Source organism: Gouania willdenowi, chromosome 5 (assembly GCF_900634775.1).
Source record: "Gouania willdenowi chromosome 5, fGouWil2.1, whole genome shotgun sequence".
Classification (NCBI taxonomy): domain Eukaryota; kingdom Metazoa; phylum Chordata; class Actinopteri; order Blenniiformes; family Gobiesocidae; genus Gouania; species Gouania willdenowi.
This window is the reverse complement of record NC_041048.1, coordinates 19,120,309-19,137,556: the sequence shown is the minus strand read 5'-3', so window position 1 is coordinate 19,137,556 and position 17,248 is coordinate 19,120,309. Positions and strand designations below refer to the sequence as shown.

At 41.1% G+C, this 17,248-nt stretch overlaps 1 protein-coding gene across 4 annotated transcripts in view; it reads left to right on the top strand.

Annotated features, from left to right (window-relative positions):
* The window catches only part of ampd2a (adenosine monophosphate deaminase 2a), a 41,241-nt gene that overhangs the window by 22,380 nt on the left and 1,613 nt on the right, over positions 1-17,248 (top strand). For all 4 annotated transcript variants that reach the window (XM_028446833.1, XM_028446832.1, XM_028446836.1 and 1 more), the window contains 13 exons: positions 1,013-1,121; positions 1,192-1,378; positions 2,403-2,544; positions 2,621-2,710; positions 5,158-5,287; positions 8,300-8,494; positions 8,582-8,713; positions 8,805-8,968; positions 10,334-10,460; positions 10,542-10,705; positions 10,777-10,897; positions 12,101-12,274; positions 12,359-12,469. In XM_028446833.1, coding sequence (XP_028302634.1) covers positions 1,013-1,121; positions 1,192-1,378; positions 2,403-2,544; positions 2,621-2,710; positions 5,158-5,287; positions 8,300-8,494; positions 8,582-8,713; positions 8,805-8,968; positions 10,334-10,460; positions 10,542-10,705; positions 10,777-10,897; positions 12,101-12,274; positions 12,359-12,469 — 1,846 coding nt within the window. The remainder of the gene's footprint in view (positions 1-1,012; positions 1,122-1,191; positions 1,379-2,402; positions 2,545-2,620; positions 2,711-5,157; positions 5,288-8,299; positions 8,495-8,581; positions 8,714-8,804; positions 8,969-10,333; positions 10,461-10,541; positions 10,706-10,776; positions 10,898-12,100; positions 12,275-12,358; positions 12,470-17,248) is intronic.

Below are 17,248 nucleotides of genomic sequence, written 5' to 3'. Positions count from 1 at the left end.
GCAGTCCCTCTGCAAAGTATTCACAGTGCTGGGCCTCACTGTGGAGGCGAAGAGGACGGCCATTAGGACTGCAACCGAAACTGCAGAGAAAGCCACAAGGTGGCTTTAGATAAAGAGGGCAGATCCATGGGCAAGCGCTGCTGGGACACAGACCGGACTCTCATTAACTTCGGTCGAGTCGCCTGGATGAGGGTGTCTGATGTTGAAAGACAAGAAACACCCAATGACCCGACGTTACATCACTGATAATAATTCTGTCAGTATGCCCCAGGGCAGCTGTGGCTACAATGTAGCTTACCACCACCGGTATGACTGGTGTGAATAAATAATGATTTCTGTGAAGCGCTTTGAGTCTCCTTGAAAAAAGCGCTATATACAGTACATCCAATCATTATTATAAAAATAACAAAAAATGTACAGTAACACATTTAAGAACAGTAACAATAAAGTTTTTTGAGTGCAAAAAAACTTTCCTTTTTTTTTTAACTTGTCTGCACATGCTGTCGAAGGTCAACACTACAATTTTGTGCAATTGTTTCACAACACCAATGCATTATTTTTTCTATTTTTAATGCTCAATGTTCAGCAAGGCTGTTCTTGTCCCCCCTTGTCATGATGTCACGCCCCTCAGTTTGGGAACCACCACTGGTGTATACAATAAATGGTACACATAAAGCTGGTCAGTCTTTTTAATAAAATCTTATTTTCAAAATGACAATCTAGCCCCATGACGTACATAATACAGATACAGTTGTTTGCTTCCTCTGTGACTCCTGAGGTTTAAACAAATCTACTCCTGTATGAATAGAGGAACCAGAACTCTAGAACCCTCTGACCTACTTTACTTGTCTGTGTCTTCTACTGTAACTGCTCATGATTAAATGTCAACATGTAACAGATGTTAACTGCTCTATAGAATAATTGATACTGTAGATATCTTAGTTTCCTTCTCTTCCACCTTGTTTTTATTTGGAAACTCATTCCCTTCCTTCTGCCCTCTTGACTTACCAAGGTCAATGAAGATGCTTCATCTGGACACTGTTGATGTCGGCTTTACAGAGAGAGAAATGATAGAGCGAGAGTACCAGCGAGTCTCGATATCTGGGGAGGAGAAATGTGGGGTGAGATTATAATTTTTTTAAAATAATCTCAACCTCTGATGTATTCACCTGGGTTTGCTCTTCTCTATAGGTGCCCTTCTCTGATCTGGTGGATGCCGCCAAGTGTGTGGTGAAGGCGTTATTCATACGGGAAAAATACATGAACCGCTCCATGCAAAACTTCTGCAAGACCACGGCTCACACCCTGCAGGACCTGGAAATGAAAAATCTAGATTTGGGACAGTATGATGAAATCCCTGAGACTCCAGTAGATGCTGGTATGATAAACGATTGGCCAGTATGTTTTATATTGTAACTAGAAAGAAAGGAATTCATGAGGTATTTAAAGGCTGACATTACGCTGTCATTATAACATGACACCTGTCATTTTGTGTTTCTGGAGTCATAATGTGTGTTTTTGTAATGTTTTGTGTGTTTGGTGTAATTTTGTGTATTCTTTTTCATCATTTTCTGCATTTATGTTGTCGATTTGTGCGTTTTTGGGGTCACTTTCTGTATTTTTGTTGTTTCTCTTTGGAGCTTTTCTGTAATGTGTCGTCATTTACATTCAGCCATAAATGGTTCAGACAAGTTGTGCTGTCATATTTAACAACACAAAAATCAGGCAGTTTTTTTAACATTCATATGCAAAAATAATAATAATCCTGCACCACTTAATCAGTGTATTGCAATACTTGCAGCAGCAAAACATGATGTGTGACTTCGTGCTTAAATCAACAATCCAGCAGAGAGTGATCTTGTCCTTCTCATTTTGAATACTGCTAATTAAAAAAAACATCATTAAGAAAAAAAATCTTTATTTGCTGTCATGAATTCTCGCAATGACACTGTAGAAAATCCCAGGTTCATTAGTGGTACAAAGACCCACGCGTCATTAATTGCTTACTTCAGCCTCAGATTCAAAGAGAAGTGTTCATTCCCTCCCCCTGCTCCTAATGATAATATTTTTGTTGTTGTGAATGATTAACTGAGCTGCATGTTCACTCCTTATATTACTGCTCCTGTCAGTTGTATAACTTAATCTGAGGTACTTGTAAGAAATTAAGCGAAACGAAAAATGTGGCTTTTTGTGTAGTTTTTTCAATCAAAGATAACAATGTGTGTTCCCAGACCTGACAGTCATTCATTTAATATAGCTATTGTATACATCTGAGTCAAGAAGAGTTATTTCCATAGGAACACAGTTTATTTGATTTAATTGTGATACATAATTAAAGGTTTTTAACATTGACATTGTGTTTTTTATGTTTATGATTGATACGTGTCTTCTGGCCTCCCTAGACGCACCCGTCCACCCTCCTGTTTCAGAAACACACCCGTATGACAATCAGGATCCCCAAAACATGCCTCCAGACACAGGATATGGATTTCAGATGGTGGATGGAGTCGTCCATGTTTACACCAAGAAAGACAATATGGAGAAGTAGGTGTTTGTACGTGTACAGTGTTACTAAATGTAACATCACACTTATATATCTAATAAAACGTCTTTTTTGCAGAAGCAGTGAACTGGACCTGCTGTATCCTGACCTAAAGGAGTACATCGCAGACATGAATGTGATGATGGCGCTCATTATTAACGGTCCAGTGTGAGTGTCTCTTTGTATTTTATGCATTTCTTCATCCAGACACTGTGCTCTAAGGACCTCATTCTCACATACACGTATGTCAAAAAAGCTGTTTTTGGCTGTGCGCAATTCTCCCCCTGTACTTAAGTCAGTCACTGCGCGCCTTCATCCCAGTTACGCACTCTGGGTGGACCAGCCCTGAAATGTGGGCGTTCCATCCAAATATGGCCTTGCGAGCATTCTCCCGTCTGCTTAAAGCTGGGATACTCAAATTATTTTCTTAAATCAAAAATAAATTTTTATTAGCATCATATAGTATATTGTAAAAGTAATAATTTCTGAAAAAATTGTACGTCTGCGTGCTGTCTGTGCCTTATAATTATTTTTTTTTAGTTAATAAAACCCCGGAAGACAAATCTTGGCGGTCACCCCCTCCAGCTCCAATCACAGGATTTAGAGAAAGGAGGGGTGAGCAGAGCCCACGAAGGAGCCTCCTCATTGGCTGCCACGATATATCGTGAAGCGCGTGCACGGTGCAAACTTGTTTTCAGTCTTGGACGAACTTTGGACGTGCGAGTGGCTGTTTTCCTTCTAGACGGGTAATCTAATGCTCCATTTTCCTATATTTTGTGTGCATGCTTTTGCGTGGCGACGTGTTTTACCGATAGTGCACATTCAGCTCTTGTGCGCGATTTCGTGCATTTCCAGAGAGTAGGAGACTGGGAGGGATTATCAGAGTAGGGGACGGGATTTACGGTTCGATTTCAGCCATGCCCCTCTGCTAGTTCAAGGTTCAAGTAGTGCAGCTTTAAGTTCTTTTCCTCTCACTGAACCTGGAATAAGTGCAGCGTCCCGATGAGATGAAACATTACACTGCACTAGAAGTTTGGACTTAGTTATAACTGAGCCACACACACTCATAATATTGCAGAAGAGACTCCCAGAAAGAATTTATCCAAACTGACACTGTCACTGGGGGTGGAGGGAGTCACACAAGCACGCCAAAGGATTGACTATCAGCATTACTACTATGTTCACATTTACCAGTTCTAAATGGGATTAAATGTGTTACATTTAATTATATTTTACCCGTCGTCCACTCTTTTTTTCAAAGATGGGGTGAGAGCAGCGTCGTAGAGCTGTTTAGCTGTACCCAATGTACGCGTCAGCTGCTGCAGCTCGTTACAATGAAACTCTGACAGACGACAGACTGATGTCCAACTATTTTAACACTGTGTATAACGTAAAGCCACAGTTTGATCCGCTACAAGAATAAATAACAAGTGAAACATTGATGACAAATGATGATGCGCACTTATTATTTATGAATGCAGGAATGTAAGAAGTTTATAAAATTAGGCTTTCCACACAAACAAACATTAATATGGCGTTAATATGAGGGAAAAAAGTGATTTTTAACTGTGGCTCGGACAGAAAAATGTGTCCGATCTTCACCCTGCAATAATCTGATCAAATCAACCTGTTATATCGTTTATCAACAAAGGCATTTCAAATTAAAAGTGCACTTTATCATTTTCACGAATTTCAATGACATTTACAAGCATTAGGAAAACATTAGATTATATATATATAACCCCAGTTCTATGAGTAATATGAGTGAGATGTTTCACTATGGCGTATCTCCCATGGTGAGACATCGAAACAAATGTTATGAAATAGAACTCCATGTTCCATGATCTCTAGACAGCCATTAAATATTGACATCGTGGTCCAGTCCACCTCCTTTGTTTCAAACCTCCTTCATGGACTGACTACGTGCTTTTGGTTGATTTACGCGCGGTGGGCGTGTTAAGAGCCTGGACTGGAGAATACGCGCAGGAGAGAAGCGCATAACGCAACTCAACTTTATTTATATAGCGCAAATTACAACAAAGTCATCTAAGCGCATTAGCAAAATCTCAAGTCCGTAGTAAGAAAAAGGGATAGAACCCAAAAATATTTAGCGACAGTGGCAAGAAAAAAACTCTCTTTCTTTTATTGGAAGAAATTTCCAGCGGAACCAGGTTCAGAGGTGCCAGCCATCCACTTCAACTGGTTGGGGTTAGTGAACAGTAGGGCAAACAGAACAGGATAGATAGAAGGTTAGACCATCTGAGTGTTCCAGACTAGTTGAGCCGTGGACCATCGATCAGGAACCGCCAGCTCCAACATCAAGACACCTGAAAAGAAAAGAGAGCGAAGGGCGAGGAGAAGGCACAGACTGCAGAAAAACATGATACACTCTTTCCTAGTGGTTAGGCTAATATTAATATTAAATGTTGTGCGGCCTCTCACATGCTCTGATGCTACCATTACAGACAATGTTTGGTCTTGTAAGGGGCGCACGTAGTGATCGCGACGATCAGTACAAGATCACTACAAGATGGAGCTTGTCCGCTTGAATTATCCCAACCTAACTGCAGGCGCGTAAAAAAGCGCTGTGTTCATGGGTTTTTCTGCACTTTTAGGAAGTCTTTCTGCTACCGCCGTCTTCAGTACCTGAGCTCCAAGTTTCAGATGCACGTCCTGTTGAATGAGATGAAGGAGCTGGCAGCTCAGAAGAAAGTTCCTCACAGAGACTTCTACAACATCAGGAAGGTAGGACACACTGAATGAAAGCTGCTGCAGGCTTATCACATATAATTCATATAAATCTGTGAACAATATTTTACACAAGGTACATATACATATACAGTATGTAGGGGTGTAACAAAGTAGTTAACTCATGATACAATATGAAATTCGATATAGGGCTCATCAGGTGCATCTCACTCGTGGGGGATAAAAATTATTCCACGTCACTTTTTACAGAGGGTTTCATTGTTGAAAACGTATTGGTCCAGTTAGATCGATTGAATGGTGATCAAGTCAATCACAGCCAGCCACTTAACAAAGCCGTCGTTCCTAGAAGGTTAACAGAGTTCACAACGATGAGTAAAGTGTGAGTACAGTGACAATAAATTAGTATAACAAGTGGGAAAAAATGCTCCAAAAGTGGCAACAATGTGGCATGAAATAGTGAAAAGTGACTAAAATGGACCAAAAGGAGTCAAGAGAGGCAAATAAAGAGGAACCAGGTGGAATGTAATGGCAAAGGGTATCTTAAAGGAGCAAAATGTGGTAAACAATCATGAAAAAGGGCAAAAATATGGAACAAAAAGAGGCAAAATGTAGGGAAGTGTTATTTATTTGGCAAAAGTTAGCTTATTTGGATGAAACGTGGCAAAAAAAATTGGATAAAAGTGTCAAAAAGAACGAGCAAATATGGACAAAAATGAGGAAAAAGCGATATTTATTGACAAAAGGAATCTAAAATCTGAAAGAACAAAAACGTGTCAAATCTTTTGGAAAAAGAGCAAAAATGGGACAAAGGAAGTTACAAAATGGCCAAAGAAAATGTTAAAAAAGGGTTTAAAAAGTTTCCCCATTTTAAGGTTTTCTGGGGGAATGATTATTAAAATTAAGACAAAGAGCCACATGTTAAATATCACTAACAGCTTCATCTTGGTTTTAGTAAATTGATTTAATAAACTAAATTGGGAGTTGCAGTTGTTAGAACACCCTCACTTTTAACCCAACCCTGGGACTCACAATACAAAATACTCACAATACTATTAAAAAAAAATAGGCCTGTTTTTTTTATTATTATTTTTTTTTCTCATTTCTGTAACATAAAAGGTTTGAAAGCTGCAGTTTGGACCTGCCAAAATAAATCCAAAATGCCACTTGAAATGTTCAGTACCCCATGTAATTTAAAGAAGGAGGGAGTAAAGCTGCTCAAATGAACAGTGTTATTGTATTTGCCAGTAGATCTCCTGGAACTCCTTCTAGGCTATTAATGCAGCACTAATGACACGTATGTCATCTCATGGGGCAATGTCAAGGGTGTGCAGTCGATTTTTTTTTTTAAGCCAAAATGTCAAGGTCACGTCAAGTGTCAAAAACAAAAATTTCCCATATCTTTAAGAAAATTTATCCTACAAGTTTGATGCTTACATTTATGAAAATGTACCACCTACCAGTAAAAAGATCGGTAGGGGTCAAAGTTCATGATGTCACAAAAAAATACTTTTTTCCCTATAACTTGGCCACAAGTTGAGATACAGTGCTCAGACTGGTACCATTGAACAACATTTCCTTTGAATGTGTGACCTTAACTTTCACTCAAGGTCATATTTAAGGTCAAGGTCAGTCCTCTGTTGTTCCTGCATTATTACTTTCTATTTAATTTGGAAAAAGAACAACATAAAGCGACATTACTCAACAACAAAATACACACAATTAGATGTCTTTCACATGAACTATTTTTTTTGCCAATTTTCATTTGCCAAATACTTATTCGCCTTGCGAATACAGGTCTTGCTGGCAGTTGTAAATCAGGTAGGACAGTGTAAAAATGATACATAAGCAAGTAAAAGTCCAATAACGTAGATTACAACATTAAACATCTTTAACAACTAAATATATTTACATTTCTAGTGTATATACAGTACATTGGACAAGCATTGACGGTGATGGTGTCCTCCTACATACACACAGAGGCCACGTGTTGCTCAGTGGAGCAGCTTCCTTGACTCATTTTTATCGTACATAGCAACAAGCAATGTTTGACCCAAAGATCAGGAGTGTCGGGGTGTAATCAGGGTTCCTGGGGGATCCTTAAAAAATCAAAGTTTCTAAAGTCTTAAGTCTTACCACATAACAAAGTATGGTTTTATGATTGTAATTAGTTTCATGTTTCAAAATAAATGGTAACATTTGTTTTTTAAAAATATATATAAATTACTGTAACATCATACAATCATGACAACGCAACAAACTACAAAACAGTGACATGGTTGACTCTGTGCAGATGCACAATAAAAATAAATGATTTTTTTGTTTCATAGATTTCTGGCTATTTTAATAGTCATCTTGTGTGTTTTGAGTGGTTTTGATTATTTTTTTCTGTTTTTTGTCATTTTGTGTGTTTACTTTGGGGGCCACCAGTTGCATATCTGCACAAGACACTGGAAAAAAGTTGACCTTAACCCTATGTTGACGTGGCATTTTTTCCCCTCCTAATTGTGTTTACTGTGAATTCGGTTTTAAATTTTATTTCAAATGGCATTAAAAAGTCTTAAACATTTTTTTTAATTTAATTTGACTAAAGGTGTAGGAGCCCTGGTAATGTCCCACACTTAGTTTGTTTAACTTTAGAATGTTAAGTTTGTCCATAACATTCTAAAGTTTCCCTGATTAAACATCCTCAAAAACTTCCATCATTTATTTCTAAAGCAGAAATCTTCTCCGCTGAGAGAAAGTACAGCTACCTTTAGCATTTTTCAACAACTTTAAAACGACGGAGACTTTTCTGGCCTTGTGTAGATTCACTTTTAAATTTGCCAAAATCGAATATGTGATTCCACAGATCATCTTTCTGAATTACTGACGATAAAATGGTCTGTTAGTCATATTACATGTAAGTCATAGGACAAATGTGTTCAGCTCCCATGTTCAACATGCCAATGAAAACTGTGTTTTAGGTGAGTTTGCACATTGCATCCTGTAGGATAGGACATTTTTTGGTATGACTACTTTCATTGATGGCTACCTCCTTTGTGACTTCAGGTGGACACACACATACATGCGTCGTCTTGCATGAACCAGAAACACCTGCTGCGATTCATCAAAAGAGCCATGAAGAAATACCCCGAGGAGATCGTCCACATCGAGAGAGGACGCGGTCAGACTCTCAAAGAGGTTTTTGAGACCATGAACCTGACGGCCTTTGACCTGAGCGTGGACACGCTCGACATGCATGCAGTGAGTTGTTGGAGTGTTTCTAGATCTCATTTAAAAAGATGCTTTATCTTGGTCACTAATGTTGAAGAGTTTCCTTCTACCCAACAGGATCGCAACACGTTTCACCGCTTTGACAAGTTTAATTCCAAATACAACCCTATCGGAGAATCCATCCTACGCGAAATCTTCATCAAGACTGACAACCACATTAAAGGAAAATACTTTGCACACATTATCAGGGTACGGATAAATACATTTTTAAACTAATTCATTTTTGCATTACATTTGGTGACAAAGGAACTTATGTGACTCTCACTTGTAAAATGTTCAGGAGGTGATGGCAGACTTGGAGGAGAGTAAATACCAGAACTCTGAACTGCGCCTGTCAATCTATGGCCGCTCACGTGACGAGTGGGACAATTTGGCGCAGTGGGCCGTTTGTCACAGAGTTTACTCTGATAATGTTCGCTGGCTCATCCAGTTGCCCCGTCTGTTGTAAGTCCTTCATCCTGAAATCTACATGTTTTTAAAGCACTGCCAAACTAACTGTAATCAGTGTTAAGTAAGGCATTAAGCATTTACCACCATTTAGGTAGTTCATACTGTTCACTTTGACTTTCTAGGAAACGTTAGTTTTTAAATATATGGATGCCCTGTATACAATATAGTATAATATACAAGACTTTACTGTTTAATAAATGGAAGAATATATATATATGTAAGCATTATATGAAAATAACTGAAATATATCAAGAAAGGAATATCATTTTAAATGATGCCTCTTAGCTGTAAATAGAGCCAGTTAAAGCCAGAAAGGCCAGAAAAGTACAATCTCTACAATGTATGCCAATTCAGTTCAATTCTTTAATATTTGTGTTTAATTATGTTTTTTTAAAAATCCTGCGATGACTGATCAGCTCCTGACTTTATGGTCAGATATATACGTAAAACACATGCTCTTAAGTTCTCGTCCATCACTTCTTTATCCTAAAAATTGAGAGCAGAGCTGTCATTAATGTGTAATAATGCCACGTTTTTGTGGCAATGTAGTCATGCCATTTTCTTAACCACAATCATAAAGTAGAGGCACTGTAGTTGGATGCTTTACAGCACGGGCCTTCAGGTCAGTAGCCAGTTCAGGGTGATGCAAAAGCTAATACTGACCCACTAAGAATACCAAGAATGACAGCGGCTTGCATAATAGAGTTGACAAATATGAAACAGCGGGAACTTATTTAAAAAGATTGATGCAGAATTGAAAGAAGTTTGGCCCTGTTTAATCACTGTATTTTTTTTTAGCTTTAGATTTATTATTTAGGTTGAAATTACATGTTTGATTTAAAAAATATATATATAAGCATGTTCTTAGGAGGTTTTGTAAAACAACACTGAATCCATAATGGCTTTCCACTCTTAGACCATTTATATTTTTAAATCTGAAAATTATCAGCGGTCGGCATGAGATTTTGCAGACTCATCATTGTATGATTGCAGGAATTTGTCTGTTTTTCATCAGAAATCTTTTAAGCCTGCATGGAGATGGGCACCAGCAAAGCCCCGAACAGGAACAAACGAGTTAGATGATGAATTAATGCATTATTTTTTAGCTCTAATCTCCATAATTTCATACACATTGTTGCAAATCAAATCAAAGAATAGCAGAAAAACTATGGCGCGCACATTCATGACGTTTCCAGTCAAAAGAGGAAAGCTTGTTCACGCTTTTTTGTGGAGAATTAAACCAAAATATATGTATCTCTAACCACCAAATAGACAGATATGGATGTACATTTAATCGACCAAATTATGTCTGAAGGACATACAAAAACCCAATCAAGCACAACAAATTCTCATTTCCAGTGATGTGTACCACACCAAGAAGCAGCTGGCAAACTTTCAGGAGATGCTGGAGAATATCTTTATTCCTCTGTTTGAAGTGACAATCGACCCTCGTAGTCACCCTGAGCTGCATCTCTTCCTGGACCATGTGAGTGTAACTTCATGTAAAACCAGCCCCAGGCACATTAACATGATCTTATTGTTCCTGTATATATGGTTCTGTCATTAGGTGGTGGGCTTTGACAGTGTAGACGATGAGTCCAAACCTGAGCACCACATTTTTAACCTGGACAGTCCTCTGCCAGCAAATTGGACAGAAGAAGACAACCCGCCGTACTCCTACTATCTCTACTACACCTATGCTAACATGACTGTACTCAACCACCTGCGACGGTAACAGAGAAATCGTGGTTTTTATCAATCAGTTACATGATCATTCCTTACTGGTTTCTTTGTGTCTGTAGACGGAGAGGATTCCATACGTTTGTGCTCCGGCCTCACTGTGGCGAGGCGGGACCCATCCATCACTTGGTGTCAGGTTTCATGCTGTCTGAGAACATCTCTCATGGGCTCCTGCTCAGAAAGGTAAGGACCACACTCAGCAGCAGACTGTCACTAAAACACTGCTTTGTAAATCTAAAGTACAGTGCAGGACTGATGTTTTATCTTCTGGGATTTCTGACCAATAAGAGAACAGCTGCTCCGCACATGGCTTGTTGTAGCAAAACCTCCCTGAGTCTGCTTTAGGATTAGACGATGTAAGGAAAAAACATGTTGGCTAGCTAAACATATTAGCCTGTTAGCCTTTACCCCAGTGATGTCAAACTCATTATGGTTCAGATGTCATTAACAGACCAAATCCCGAATGCTAGTTTTCTAAAAAAAAAAAAAAATTTTTATTAACACTGTTCACTCATTTATTATTATCCCCCGCCACAAAGTGGGGAAGAGCGATATAGGTTTGAGCTCCATCCGTCTGAGTTAAAGGGGACAGCTTTTCTCAGAAACCGATTAAGATAGGATAACCAAATTTGGTGTGCAGGTTCAGGGTGTCAATACCATGATGAAGTTCGAAAATGAGAAGCGCACAATAATTTTTTCCGGAGTTATTGCCCTTGTTCCTTTTTTTGGACTCTGTTCAAGGTTTCTCCAAAAAGGACAGCTTTTCTCAGAAACCGTTTAAGGTAAGATAACCAAATTCGGTGTGTGGCTTCAGGATATCAATACCTTGCTGGAGTTTGAAAGTGAGAAGTGCACAATTATTTATTGCCCTTGTTCCGTTATTCTTTACTCTGACCTTCAAAAGGGACGGCTTTTCTTAGAAACTGTTTAAGATAGTTAGTAATTTTATATTCTGATGTGATTTTTTTTTATTTATACATCTAAGTTCTTAGATTTAGGGCATTTAGGAAAAGGTTGTGAGTTATAATGGCAACCAATCTGACGGGATGTTGATGACTCTCTTCTTGTTATTATTTAAATATGAACAATTAATAAACATCTATCTGGAATAGAACTGTTCTTCCTATTATTTTTACTCTATATCCTGCCACTGGTCTCGAGTTTGGCACATGCACTGGTGACCTCTAAAGGTTTTGGTTAATTTTAGTGTGATACAGTTAATTCTTGGTATTAACAATAATGGACACTGTATTGTACACTCTGTGGGACATTAGAGGATAGATTTGTTCTGTATGTAAGCAAGAATAACTCATCACCTTATCTTTATGTTCACTTGGTTCTGATCTTTGCTTCTCTTACTCTCTCCTTCTCTCTATTGTTCCTTAGGCTCCTGTTCTACAGTATCTTTACTACCTTGCTCAAATCGGCATTGCCATGTCCCCACTGAGTAACAACAGCCTGTTCCTCAGTTACCACCGAAACCCCCTGCCTGAGTATCTGTCCAGAGGCCTCATGATCTCTCTGTCCACCGATGATCCTTTGCAATTCCACTTCACTAAGGTCAGAATGAAGCTTCACATGGCCCACTCCTGAAGTACAGAAATCATCAGATGAATAAACGTGTATGTGTGTGTGTGCACTCAGGAGCCGCTGATGGAGGAATACAGCATTGCAACTCAAGTGTGGAAGCTGAGCTCCTGCGACATGTGTGAGCTGGCGAGGAACAGCGTCCTCATGAGTGGATTTTCACACAGGGTAAAACAGAAGCCAGTGTGTGTTCTTATGTCTGTAAACATACAAGTGTAGGCCGACCATGGTTCAGATTCTCATTTCACACCACAGTCAAAGTGGATTTACAAACTAACAAGAAGAAAGTTTAATTTTATGTTTCTTAAAGTTGTTTTTTGGGGTGTGCATTTGCTGTCGAAGGTCAACACTACATGTTGTGGAATTTTTTTTCACGATAGCAATGCATGTTTTGTTATTGCAATTAAATCAATGAACTTATTTTATTGCATAACTGTGACCATCACCAGCCCTCCCTAAGGAAGGGCAAGAAACACTTTATTAAATAGAGGATATAAAAAGAAGAGGGCAGTCTTACACCATGGTGAGGGGAAAGGGAAGAGGGAGTCAGGGTAGGACAATGGAAGTGGGGAAGAGTCATCTGTTAAGGTAAGAGTGCAATGTGGTGTTACAGTTGTGCATATTGTGCTTGTTTTAATTTTATTTTCAAATGTGCTTTTTTTGTTTACAGTATTTAAAATGTATAGATAAAAACTGCCCTTTTTTGTAGTTTATTGGTTTTTGTTTGGGTCACAAATGCAGGAAAAGGAGTGTTGACCGTTATATTAGTGATACTACTTATTTTCTGTACCCCAGGTATAAACTGCTTCATATTATTTATTAATGCAATAATCTTAAATTTAGGTCATGGTTTGTTGTTTCAAGTTGATGTTAGGTCCTGAAACCAGTAGTAGAAGTACTGGTATTTCCCTTGTTTGACCCTCATATTACAGACTTTGTAGTATATGATGACAGCCATGTGGGATGTTCACTGACACTCTGGTAAACATCACATCCAGCCGCATATTTACCGTTTTTATGGTGTAATAACAGAAGCCTGTAATTAGTTGTCACTTGATTCACTTGTTAATAACTCCACCCTTCTGTACACCACATTAAAAAACACTGTTTGAGTTATAAACTGCTCTAGTTTATAAGTAAAGTAGGGCTGGGTTATATGGACCAAAACTCATATCTCAATATTTTTTCACAAAATGGCTATGTATGATATAAAGCTCTATATTTGAGTCAATAAAGTCTGACCAGAAAGACAGCTCTGAGTTAAATTTGCTGATACTAAGTGCCACACAGGCACATTTATTAACAGAGATGCACAATATGTGCCACTTTTGGCTTTTTCTCCTCTAAGGGACAGCACGTGTGAGTGAGTTCTGTATTGTGGCTTGTTTAGGGGAAGGTCTGGGTTAGAATGCATTCAGTAATCCATCTTACTGTGCTTTTCATGCTGTTCTGAGAAGTAGTGAAAGCAGCGACTCCTAAAATGAGTATTTTAATACAAAAAAGAAATATAAAATATATATCTCAGATAGGGCTGGGTATCGGTAGGTACTGTACCTCGCAATACAATATATTGTGATATTTTTTCCCCCTTGATAGCGATATTATCACGATACGGCAATAATCGATATATTGCGGTAAATTTGATCCACGATACATCACGATATCCGTCACTGAAGAAATTCAGAATTTATCTACTGCACTGAAATCATTTCACAGGAATTACAAAACATCGTCAATCAATTTCACAACGACAGTCTAGTAAGCTCTTCTTAAGTAAAAATGGACATATCAGTGCTGCTTAACAAGCAGAATTAACTTGTTTTATGAAAACTTGAAAAATTCACTGCATATGAAAAGTAAACATTTCAGTCAGTGCATTACCCTGGCATTGATGGTCTCGTCCACAACGACACGCAACTTTTCCCACGGATCTTCTATAGCTCTGATGAGATGTTGCTAACACTCTGAGCAGGTGAAGAGTGCAGAGCGCCGCTGCTCTTGACGAGAAACGGACGGAGTTTCATAGGCCCAGCAAAGTTCTGTATTTAGGAGTCAGTGATGATTTGCGTAGTTTTTTGGCAGTTTAGACGGAGTTCTCTATCGTATCAAGACTATCTTTCCACTACATATTTCATATGTTCGTGGCTGACCACAGGGTCAGGTGACGTTGTGGATAATTAGTTTTAAGACGCATGCTGTGGCAGGGGACAAGGTAAAGGCAAGCAGAGTGAGGGGACCCTGGTCAAAGGACAACCTAAGCCCCCGCCTCGCTCCTGACACCAGTCCAGGTCCGGCCTCCCGCTGTCTGGCTGGTGCACGTCTCACAGCTGAAAGACGCTGGGTACGAGCCCCTGGGTAATTTCTACAATGACCCAGGGGTATCGTATTCAATTTGCCCACCATCCTCCAACCTCAAGGAATCCAACTGTCTCTACAGTAGTGAATCCAAATTTCAAAACTGTGCTACAGGATGAAATTTTCACTCTGTTGGAGAAAGGGGCCATCAGAGTAGTTCTACCAGGCAACAAAATTCCCACTCTGTTGGAGAAGGGGGCCTTCAGAGTAGTTCTACCAGGCAACAAGCAAGCTGGGTTTTATTCCCGGTACTTTCTCATCCCCAAAAAGGACGGGAATCTCCGTCCCATTTTAGATCTTAGAGGGCTAAACAAATATCTCCGACATTTGCCGTGCAAGATGTTGACTGTCCCGAGGGTGAAACAGTCCATCTGCAGAGGGGATTGGTTTGTCAGCATTGATCTGAAGGATGCTTATTTCCAGATCCCCATCTGGAAAGGCCATTGGCGGTTCCTCAGATTTGTCTTCGGAGGCAAGACTTACAAATTTTAGGTTCTCCCATTCGGGATTGCGCTAGCTCCCCGCACCTTTACCAAGTGCACGGAAGGGGTTCTGTCGCTGCTGCGAATGAAAGGGATCAGGATTTGAAATTATTTAACTGGCTCCTGTGTGCACATTCGGTAGAGCAATGTCGGGCGCATGTCCCTGCTACTGGATCACCTACGACACTTAGGTTTGCATCTCAACTGGGACAAGAGCATGCTCGAGCCATCACAAAGGACGTGGTTTCTGGGCCTGACGGTGGATTCCCAGACTGCACAACTAACATTGACTCAGGAGAGACAGATGGCCCTCAGGGGATGTCTCTCACTTTTCAGACTGGGAGCCAGGGTCACATGGGGACTGTGTCTCCGCCTCATGGAGCTCATGGCATTGTCTGTCCAGGCTGTGGCATTGGGCCTTTTGCATATGCGCCCAGTGCAGAGGTGTCTCCTGGGTCTGGGGTTGAGCCCTGGAGACCGTCTGAAAACCCCCGTGCTGGTCACCAGATGGCTGCGGTTGGCCCTCCGTTGGTGGGAGAGCAGTGCAAATATTGGCAAGTGGAGCCTACTGGGCCCAGTGACGCATTGCCAACTTCTGGAAACAGATGCATCAATATGTTGGAGCTGAAGGCGATCCACTTTGCCCTTCACCATTTCCTCCAGCTTCAAGATTAACACGTGCTGGTGAGGACAGACAGTGTGACTGCAGCAGCCTACATCAACAGAAAGGGCGGCCTGCGTTCCTCATGTCTTTGCAAACTGGCACACCGGCTGTGGCTTTGGGCATACCCCAGGTTTCGGTCCCTGAGGGTGGTGCATGTGCCAGGGGTGAACAATCTGGCAGAAGATCGGCTGTCCATGGGGTGTCTGGACCCCGGAGGTTGGAGGCTACACCCTCAGGCTTTTCAGATATCTGCCCTCCCCTGGGAGTGGATGCCCTGGCTCAGAGGACCCTGCTTTATGCTTCCCCCTTTCATTCTCCTTCCACCTCTCCTGCATGGAGTGCGAATGGAGGAGATGAGGCTGGTCCAAGTGGCCCCATATTGGCCTCACATGACATGGTTTGCAGACCTCCCTCTTCTACTGGATGGGACTCTGTGGGAACTTCCGGTGCGACAGGATTTGCTGTCGCAGGCAAAGGGGACCCTGTTCCATCCCTTTCCCCTGGGACTGAGGCTCTGGGCATAGCCCCTGAGAGGACTGAGCTGTTAGCCATGGGGCTGTCACGGTCGATAGTCCAGACTCTGCAGGGTGCTCGTGCACCATCAGCGAGAGCACTCTATGGTCACAGATAGTCTTTATGGCATTGTGCAAGAAATGGCAGGTGGATCCTCTGGCATGATCCGCGCCGGAGATTCTGCTGTTTTTGCAGGAGCTCCTGGATGCGGAGAAGTCACCCTCCACCCTACGGGGTATGGCAGCGGCTTTCAAGGCAGCCCACATAGGCCAATGCGCATTGTCTAAAGAAGTGGGCGACCTCGTGTCCCAATTCCTCAAGGGGGCTAGGAGACATATGGGCCTTCATTGTAGACCTGCTCTCCTGCCGTTCGAGCTCTTGGATTCGGTCGGCTTAAAGTGGCTATCCCTTAAGACTGCCCTATTGATGGCATTGGCAACCGCCAGGAGGATTGGAGAGCTTCAGGCTCTCTCCGTTCATGCGGACCTCTGCATGTTCCTACCAAAGGGCGCAGGGGTGGTCCTGCAGCCGAATCCAGCATTTCTCCCTAAGGTTCTTTCAGAATATTGGACAAGTCAGAGTTGAGCTCCGGTCTCTCTACTCCAGGCAGAGAGAGAATGAGGAGTGCAAAGGCTCACTGGTATGTCCGGTAATGGCACTACAGATGTATGTGCACAGGACATGGACAAACCGGAGGATAGATCAGTTGTTTGTCTGTTTTAAGCCAGAGCTTATTGGTAAACCGCTGTCGAAAGCCTGACTTTCCCTCTGGATTGTAGAGGCTATCCAGCAGGCAGATGTGAGCACAGGGGTCCCTTGTCCCTTGGGGATGCGAGCGCACTCTACCAGGGGCATGGCAGCCTCCTGGGCATTATGGCGAGGTGCATCTCTGAGCGGAATCTGCACCGCTGCTACTTGGTCCGGCCCATCTAC